The sequence below is a fragment of the Gekko japonicus genome, unplaced genomic scaffold, assembly GCF_001447785.1.
Source record: "Gekko japonicus isolate JY-2015 unplaced genomic scaffold, Gekko_japonicus_V1.1 scaffold1346, whole genome shotgun sequence".
NCBI lineage: Eukaryota > Metazoa > Chordata > Lepidosauria > Squamata > Gekkonidae > Gekko > Gekko japonicus.
Genome location: NW_015162521.1, coordinates 394772 through 404408, shown reverse-complemented (window position 1 = coordinate 404408; position 9637 = coordinate 394772). Strand labels below are relative to the sequence as shown.

At 52.6% G+C, this 9637-nt stretch overlaps 1 protein-coding gene across 9 annotated transcripts in view; it reads right to left on the bottom strand.

The window, feature by feature from the left end:
- Nucleotides 1-1733: 1733 nt before the first annotated feature.
- MBD1 (methyl-CpG binding domain protein 1) overlaps nt 1734-9637 on the bottom strand; it is a 105798-nt gene continuing 97894 nt past the window's right edge. For all 9 annotated transcript variants that reach the window (XM_015406236.1, XM_015406237.1, XM_015406238.1 and 6 more), the window contains 4 exons: nt 9248-9460; nt 6846-6956; nt 5147-5266; nt 1734-3246 (listed from right to left, as the gene is read on the bottom strand). In XM_015406236.1, the coding sequence (XP_015261722.1) occupies nt 2785-3246; nt 5147-5266; nt 6846-6956; nt 9248-9460 (906 nt within the window). In that variant the 3' untranslated portion in view covers nt 1734-2784. The remainder of the gene's footprint in view (nt 3247-5146; nt 5267-6845; nt 6957-9247; nt 9461-9637) is intronic.

The window sequence follows — 9637 nt, the reverse complement described above, 5'->3', positions numbered from 1 at the left end:
AAGCCTGAGTCCGACAACAATTCAGCCCCTACCACTAAAGTTCCTCAGTAAGCAGCCAATGCCAGGCTTGCTGCCTCCCCCCCCCCCCCATTATCCATATCCCGTTTTCTGTCACACCAGCTGGCCGCAGGCAGTCGGGTCACAGGACACAAGGAAGGTACACACCCAGGAACCGGGTCGGAGGCCGTCACAGCAAGCAGAAAGGTACAGAAGTCAGGAGATAAGGCCTGGAACGGCAGCTTAGGGGATGAGAGGCTGACCTACTTCATATTTTAATTGGCAAACTACGCACGGTTTGGACCCAGTGGTCTGCAGGGAGCAATACCTGCAGATCCATGCGACAGTCACATCCGGTTAGATTACTGTAACTCGCTCAACGCTGGCCTGCCCTTGAGACTGACCCGGACGTTCCAACTGATCCAGAATGCGGTCGCACGTGTCCTGACAGGCACATCATGGACTGCATGTATTCAACATGTGCTGCGCCGGCTGCACTGGCTTCCAGTTCAAGGTTTTGTTTTTTAAGGCCTTGAGTCGTCTGGGACAAACGTATCTGTGGGACCGCCTCCTCCGTTACACCCCTGGAATAACTTACTGGCAGTCCCCGGCCCTAGAGAGAGCTGGCTGTCCTCAACAAGGGCTAGGGCCTTCTCGGCCCCAGCCCCGACCTGGTGGAACTCTCTGCCAAATAAAACCAGGGACCTGCAGGATCTTACGCAATTCCTCAGGGCCTGTAGGGCAGATGTATTCCACCAGGCGTTTGGTTGAGGACGGTGACAGTTTGTATCATGGCTGGCACAAAACCACCCTACCTGAATCTCCGACCCCTTGTGAACTTATTCCTTCCCCATCCCCATGAAACACTCACAGACCAGGAACGGGAGGGAACCGATGCGCCCTCTAAGCCGTGGAGTCTTGTGAGCAAAAATCCTGCTTGGTGAGCGACTGGCCTTAAAGTCATGAGAAAGCTGTCTGGCTACTGCATATATCAGTTTGCTCTGGAGACGTCCCTTCCTGAGCCAAGACAGAAACGTGTGAGCCGGAGGCTAAAAATCCGTGAGCCAGCTCACACTAACTCAGCTTAGAGGGACCACTGGAGGGAACGACAAAACACAAAATTCACCAGTTGTTTTTAACTGCGTACCGTATGTCGGATACGGTTTTAATAGTTTTAAGTTGGTCTGTCGCCTAGAGCGCCACATTTGTGGGACTAGGCGATTCATAAATGGGATGAAATAAATAAATACATTTCCCACATTCCCCTGCATCCTGCAGTCCCTTCCGACGACGGGAAAGGCGATGTGCTGGGTTACGGGTCCCGTGCGAGACGGCAAGGTGCCCTGAGAAGAGAGGGAGAGAAATCATCCTCTTCTCCCTTTCCATCACTGTAACTGTGCTGACACACAGCAAGCAGGCAGGCAGGGTGGTTTTGTACCCTTCCGCCTCCATACTGCAGCTCCTCCGCCAACCCGCGTGGTTATTACTCCACAGATAACCCAGACAGAGGACCCACTGCAGAGAAGACCCACAATCTCCTGACATACTGCTGGATCTAACCCCATGTTTAGTTACTTCTGCTAACGGGCTGAAAAGCCTACGCACCCAGAGAGAGAGAAACGGACACCGAGACTGCGCTTGCTCGTTAAAGTTTTTAATACATTAAAAAAAATAGAGAGACCAGTTCTGATTTTGATAATTTCTTCAAGGGTAGATTTCGGGGGGGGGGGGGGGGGGGGGAGAAGAAGCACAAAAAAAAATATTACAAAACCGAGAGTGCCGTGAGGGAGAACGCCCGGGGGGTGGGTGTGTGTTTTGCTGCTGTTGCCGCCAACCGCACAGACGGAAGACGCGAAACGAAACCACAGAGTCAGCGAGGGACGCGCGGCTATGGCTTCTGAAGAGCTTCCCTGAACAGGACATGCCGGAACCTCTCTGCAAATGGGAGGGGCAGCCAGCCAGCCGCCTCGCCGCCTTCCAGCCAGGTCTGTTTCACCTTCTGTGTCCCCCAAACGGAACGCCTCCGGTCCTCCAACTGAACTAATCCTCCAAACTCGGAAACAGAAAAACATGCCTGAGGCAACACTTCAAATTTTTTAGATGCATACCGGGGGGAAAGAAGGGCTAGGTCCTTGCCAGGAGGCATTCGAGTTGGAGAAGGAGATCCTTTTCTAAAAATCCTCCCCTTCCCATGTCTGGAGAAGGTCACGCTGCCGATTGAGACGTCTTCTGGGACTGTGCTAAATCCGACAGCACGGTGGGGTTAGGCAAGCAGGAGAAGATGAGGAGAGTGACAGAGAGGAGAGTCCAAGCCGGATGCATAAGGAGGTTTCTGCACGTTCCCGTCGGCCCAACGTCGAGTGCCGCTCTGCCGAACGCCTGAAGTTTAAAAGTGCAGGACAGTGGTGATCCGAGACCGCCGTCGGCGACGTGCTGTGGTTCACAATGCGACTCTCTGGCCGGAGGTGAGCAAACGATCAAAGCAAGACAGGAGCCTAGTCTCTGCAAGAAACTTTTCACTCTCCGTGAGAAATGTAGAAGCAGTATACAGGGCAGGGGGCGGAGACACAGGAGACAACAAGAGGAAAAAACAAAACAGACCTTTTTGTGCCAAGCTACTGAACGAGAGGGGGGGGGGGAATATAAAGCTATTGGCGGCAAGGAATGATCCGTTCAGATATCCGAGCCATTTCCAGTGTCAAAATAAAACTTCTGCCCACTTAACTGCCCCGGGGGGGCAAGTCCCGTCTCCAGATCGCCCCTTCCCCCACCCCTCCAGCTCGGTTCTTAGCGGGCCCCGCTCCCTGACGGCCAAGGGTTAAGCCGGCACTGCGGGCAGCAGCCCGAGTACACGAGAACGTCGCAGGCCTGAGACCGTTCGCCCGCGTGCCAGCCCGCCGGCCAGCCGGGACAGAGCCGATAGGCCTCCAGGTCGCAGATCAGTTCCACCACTTCGTCGACCGTGGTGAGGCGGGCCGGATGGCTGGCGTAGAGTTCGTGCTCGGGAGGCACGGGGAGGTTCCGCACCACCACGTGGAAGAAGAGGCCCGGGCGGATGTGGATGACCGCCGCCGACATGGTGGACTGTTTCGAGCGCTGCACCAGGCGCAGGTCTGGGCCGCCCAGCAAGGGTAGCACCTCCCAGTGGGCAGGGAGAGGGATCTCATTCAGTTCCGTCAGGAACTCTCGCAGGACGCTGTCCAGCTGGCTCAGGGGCTGCACGCCGCCCAGACTGTAGATCTCCATTATCTAAGGAACGAGGAAAGAAGCCAGATTAATGCATGGTGTGGAAGGACTGGGCGGGAAGCAGCTTTTCTCCCTCTCCCACAGTACTGGAACCCGGGGTCGTCCTCTGAAGGTGAAGGGTGGGAGGTTCAGAACAGACTTCTTCAGTGCGTAGTTAAATTCATAGAATCCTAGAATCATAGAGTTGGAAGGGACCTCCAGGGTCATCTAGTCCAACCCCCTACACAATGCAGGAAATTTACAAATACCTCTTCCCCCCACACCCCCAGTGACCGCTGTCCTTCGTGGCCCAGAAGATGACAAAAAAACCTCCAGGGTCTCCAGCCAGACCAGCCTGGAGAAAAACTGCTTCCAGATCCCAATATGGCGATCAGCATTTCCCTGGGCGTGTAAGAAAGGGCCACGAGAACTAAGCACTGATGCAGTCCTTCCTGCCCTCCCTTCTCACGATCTGCCCAAGTTCACAGAATCAGCATTGCTGTCAGATGGCCATCTAGCCTCTGTTTGACATCCTCCAAAGTATCTCCCGAGGAAGCCCGTTCCACTGGGGAACCACTCTGTCGGGAAGTTCTCCGTAATGTTTAGCCAAAAACTTTTCTGATTTAATTTCAACTTGATGGTTCGGCTCCAACCTTGTGGGGCAACAGAAAACAACCCTGTAACATCCTCTATTTTGTGGAACTCGGTAGCACAGGATGTGGAGACGGCCACCAAACTGGAAGGCTTTAAAAGGGGAAGAGACAAATTCACGGAGGGCGGGGCTACCAATGGCTGCTAGTCATGATGGACATCTGCTACCTCCAGTACCAGAGGTGGTATATGCCTCTTTGTACCAGTTGCTGGTAAGCATGGTCGGGAGGATGACATTATAGTAATCTTAGTGGCAGCATGAACAAAATGCTGGACTTGATGGTACTTTGGTCTGATCCAGCATGGCTCTTCTGAAATTCTAAACGCCTTCTCCGTTCCCCTCTGCAAGCCACTAAGCTCCCATGCAACTGGGAGTGGCATTCACTGCGGCTGTAGCAAAAATCTGCTGAGCTTCGCTTTCTAGCTCAAAAACTGGAATTTCAAGGAGAACGGCGGCGCTGCACAACTTCCCATGAATGTGGTACATCCCCCCCAAATCGCCAAGCTGCCACTGTTCCAAAAATCACACATTTCGGCACTTATAAAACACTACAATCCCCGCCCCGGGCCCTTCATTCCAGGCCCTTCGTAACCAAATGTGTGCTTACTGATGGGATCAAGATACAGGGAGAGTTTTTGAGGAGACCATGCATTTGTGAGTTAAAGAAAATGCAAAAAGGGGGGGGGGGGGGGGGAGCCTAAAATTAGAAAATACTTTTGCGGACAGTTGATACCACAAAAGATTCCTTTAAGAGCTCCTACGGAAGCAGCAGAAGAAAGGAGAGATTGGATGTATACCCTGCCCTTCACTACCCAAAGGAGTCTCAGAGCGGCTTACAATCCACTTCCCTTCCCCTCCCCACAACAGACACCCTGTGAGGCAGGTGGGGCTGAGAGAGCTCTTTCAAGAACTGCCCTTGAGAGAACAGCTCTGAGAGAGCTTGTGACTGACCCAAGGTCATGCCAGCAGCTGCATGTGGAGAAGTGGGGAATCAAACCCGGTTCTCCCAGATTAGAGTCCGCCGCTCTTAATCACTACACCAAACAGCCTTCTGGCTTTTATAAAAGGGCCTCACTGTGGCTGCACAATGGCACTTAACATCTCCACCATTGTCTACCTCTAACACCGGTCCTAGTACTCCTGTTGCCACCTCAAAATGTGGCAACGTACTGACACCGCCCACACACAAAGTCACCCATCCTCCATCTCCCCGAGACGACAGAGAACAACCCAGGGTTTCCGAAGATTCCCCCAGACTCGCGTGCCACTCACCACCGGGGGGCGTATCGGTTGCAGCGGTTCCACTTCGTCATCCTCGTCGTCATCCAGCACGACCACCTCCCCGCCTTGTGTCTCCCTGGTGCTCTTAGACTGAGGCAGCCCCGCCAACACCTGCAGCAACAAACAACCGTCAGGAGGTCCAGAATGATAGATGTTACGCAGGCCTCCGGGGGGGGGGGGGGGAACCACGCCCCACCATTTTCCTTCCACACACACACACACAGACACACATCATCACTCTGTTTCAGGAAGCAACCCAGCAACTACAGGAGGACATACACCGTTTTTTTTTAGTATATGTCCTTCTGTAGTTGCTGGGAATCAGTTACAGGCTTCTAGATTCCATCCTCTGGCCTAGGTCTTTGCACCAAGTGCCCCAGGAACCAAGCACTGGGGTGGGAGTTGGAGAAATAGGTACACTGGACCAGGCCCAGGGGGGCTCGACCCAGGTTACAACATGGCCTACTCTGTTTACTAAGAAAACATTGTTGGCCTGTTCTGTTTACTAAGGAAACATCATTGCATTGACCTGTAACTGAGTGGTCTTCTGTGCAGGCACACATGGGACTGCGCATGTGCAGGCCTCCCACGGAGAGAATCTTAAAGGCTTCTAGAGTCTTCTAGTATAAAGAGCCCCTCCCCCATCCGGGTTGGAGGTTTCCCGCCCAAACAGTCACGTGATCAGGAGAACCGTCTTCCCGCAGTCTTTGTGTCGCCTGGGTGAGGATTTGGCCCTGAATGCAGAGCAGCCTGTGACAAGGAAAGGGGGGGGGGGGAAGGATGTGTGCCTGCACAGAGGACCACTCAACGAACATCGGTTCCAGGGAAGTGCAACTACGTTTTCGTCTTTGTGGCTTCTGTGCAGTCCCGTATGGGAGGGCAGCAAGCTCACTTTCCGTGGAGGAGGGTGTGGATCATCAGTCACATGACAGTTCGGGCAGGAAACCACCAACCCGGATGGGTGGTGGTGGTGCTCTTTTCTACTAGAAGGCTCTAGGAGCTTGTGAGATTCTCTCTGCGGCAGGCCTGTGGGGGCACAGTCCCATGTGGGACTGCAAAGAATCATAGCGTTGGAAGGGACCTCCAGGGTCATCTAGTCCAACCCCCTGAACAATGCAGGAAATTCACAAACACCTCCCCCACACACACAGTGACCCCTGTTCCACGCCCAGAAGATGCTGGGGATTGAACCTGGAGCCTCCTGCATTCCAAGCAGAGGCTCTGCCACTGAGCCACAGCCCCTCCCCTCCCTCTCCAAGCAGCTGGGCACCAGAACCCCCTAAAACAGGATGTCACAAAGAAGACAGCTGAAGGCCGGAAGGCAAGAGACAGGAACATGGTTTGTTGCTGTTGTTCAGTCGCACAGTCGAGTCCGACTCTTCGCGACCCCATGGACCAGATCCTGCCAGGCCTTCCTGTCTTCCGCCGTCCTCTGAGGTTTGCTCAGTTTCATGTTCGTTGCATCTATGACACTGTCTAACCATCTCATCCTTTGCCGTCCCCCTCTTCTTTGACCTTCAATCTTTCCCCTGGAGAAGGAAATGGCAACCCACCCCAGTATTTTTGCCAAGAAAACCCCATGGACAGTATCAAAAGGAACATGGTGTAGTTGTGTAATAACATACCAAAGGGGCACGCTGAATTGGTTTCTCCCCCTTCCCTCCCTGCCGTGGTCCCAACTGAAGCTTACCGGAGAATCGGTCAACGGGCGACGGTCCCCACCCGGTTCTGCGCGCGCTTTCTTGATCTTGGGAGATGTCGCAAGGAGGAGGTTGACAGCAGGTAATCTGGTATCTGATTCCTGTGAAAACGAATCAGACGGAGCCCGTCAGGAACACAACACAGACTCTGTAGGTACGTGGTGTCTTTTCTGCAACCAAGAGGAAGCGGCTCATCACGGACAGCGCTTTAAAAGTACTGAACAGTGATGCCCTAGGCGACATCTGGATAGAAGCCATGTGCACAGAGCAATTTAACAGCAAGAGAGCGTCGCCTGGAGGGAGAGTTTCATGTGCTGCAGCTCCTGGATTCTCAGACAACCTGTCGAGAAACTGCCTTGGCAACAAAAAAGCAGGAGGAGGTATGTTTCATGCAGCGTCTGAGACTCTGAGATGTTGCTCTGCGTGCCGCAGCCTTCTGAAGCCAAGCCAAGCCAAGCCAAGCCAGCAGCTCTAAAACTGACGGGGCCTTCTCGGTGGTGGCACCAATTCACAGCAACACTCTTCCCCCGGGAAGTTTACCGTTAGAAGGCCACTCGAAAACACCTTTGGGCGAGCTGAAGTTTCAAGCTGGTTTGTATAACTGCTGGTTTGCATTGCTGAATTTGGGCTCCTCCTCTTCCTCCATTCGTGCAAGTGAAATTAGTGTTCGCTTAAGAATAGAGGGACTTCTGCCAATTTCCCCCTCCCACTGCAGGCCCCCATGCTGTGCCCCCCACATTGTGCCAAGGGGCCTATGGACCCCCAAGGAGGCCACGCTTCAGAAAGAACAAGCCGCAACAAGAGCAAAAAGTTGACACTTCCAGTCCTTACTGAATCTGTGGCTAAACTTTGGGCGGAAGATCATGTTAGAACATCTAGAGCACTTTTGTTAATAATGTTACTGTACTGTAGTGATTTTAAATGGTTTTAAATATGTTTTATATTGGCTTATGCCTCTTTGTAAGCCGCCCTGAGCTCACATAGCGGGGAGGGCGGGGTATAAATTGAATTAAATAAATAAATAAATAAATGTATGGCTAAATGTATAAAACCCTTTTTGCCCTTTTATATTTCTTACTGGATTTGTCAAACATTTTTATGGTCTTAAGATATATTTATTGCATTTTACCCAGATATTTTATCATCCAAACATGTCTTGGTTAATGTTTGGCGCGATGCCGTAATAAACATACTACTACATACTACTACTCGCTGCTTAGCTGTTTTAGCTGTTTAGTTTATCTGTTAAAAACAAAATCGCAAACCCCAAATCCCCCCCCCCCCAACCCCATCGAAAGCCCTGGCAAACAGGTGGTCCTTGCAGAGCCCTCTGAATGATCACCAAGGAGGGGGCTCCCGCTCACCTCTTCAAGGAGCCCATTCCGTAGAGCCACTACGGAAAAGTCCTGGCTTCTGTTCAATGGCGGACAGACCACCCAGACTGGTAGGATAACCAACAGGTGGCTTCCTAGTGACCATACCAGTTGGCACATTGCTATATGTAAAAGAAGACGGGTCTGTGTTTTTATTCCATTTCACACGCCTCTTTCATTTTGTGAGCGGCCTAGTGAAGTATGGAGGGCGGAACATAAAAACAACACCCCCTTCTGAAAAAAGGTAGGAGACATCTGAATGCGGTCCCGATGCTAGAAACTTCAACCCAGAATGACTCGAGTGGCCAAGCAAAGAGGAGAAGGAAGAAGAAGGAAGAAGAAGGAAGAAGGAGGAGGGAGGAGGAGGAGGAGATTGGATTTATACCCCGCCCTTCACTACCCAAAGGAGTCTCAGAGCGGCTTACAAACTCCTTTCCCTTCCCCTCCCCACAACAGACACCCTGTGAGGGAGGTGGGGCTGAGAGGACTCTTTTAAGGACTGCCCTTTCAAAGACAGCTCTTGTCAGAACTACGGCTTGCCCAAGGTCATCCAGCCAGGTGCAAGTGGAGGAGTGGGGAATCAAACCCGGTTCTCCCAGATTAGAGTTTGCACACTTAACCACTACACCAAACTGGCTCTCAGGTTTGATTCCCCATTCTCCCAAGAATAGTTCTCAAAAGAGCAAATCCAATCTCTTCTTCTTCCTCTTCCTTTCCCCTCCCCACAACAGACACCCTGTGAGGAAGGTGGGGCTGAGAGAGCTCTTTCGAGAACTGCCCTTGAGAGAACAGCTCTGAGAGAACTTGTGACTGACCCAAGGTCATGGCAGCAGCTGCATGTGGAAGAGTGGGGAATCAAACCCGGTTCTCCCAGATTAGACTCCATGCTCCTAGCCACTACACCACACCGGCTCTCAAAAGGAGACTGTAAGATGCTCTGAGACTCCGTTGGGTAGGGTACAAAGCCCATCTCTTCTTCAGAGACATCTGCAAATGTAGCAAGATGTGAGAATTCTCACCTTCACCAGGACCTGGGTCGGTGGGGTGGGGTGGCAGGGGACTTCCGGCTCTTCCTTGACTTGCTGCAGTACGATGGGGAGGTCCTTCACGCAGTCTTGAGACAATTCCTTCTTGACTTCCTCCTTTAGCTTCAGCGGCTGTTGGTCAGGCATCTGTCGGTTCTGCGGCTTGGACAGGTCGATCGGTTTGCTGACGGAGGGCAGCTCCTCGGCCTGCGGTAAAATTGGGAGGGAGGGAATGGAGCATGATTAGACCTCTCCGTGTCCCCGAGCATGCTCCCCAGACATGGAACGTGGCAACCCGTGCAGAATCTGGCATTCAGGGGGAACGTAAACCCCTACGACTGCCAAAAAGCTCGAAACTTCAGATGTGCCTGGCAAAATCCCAGA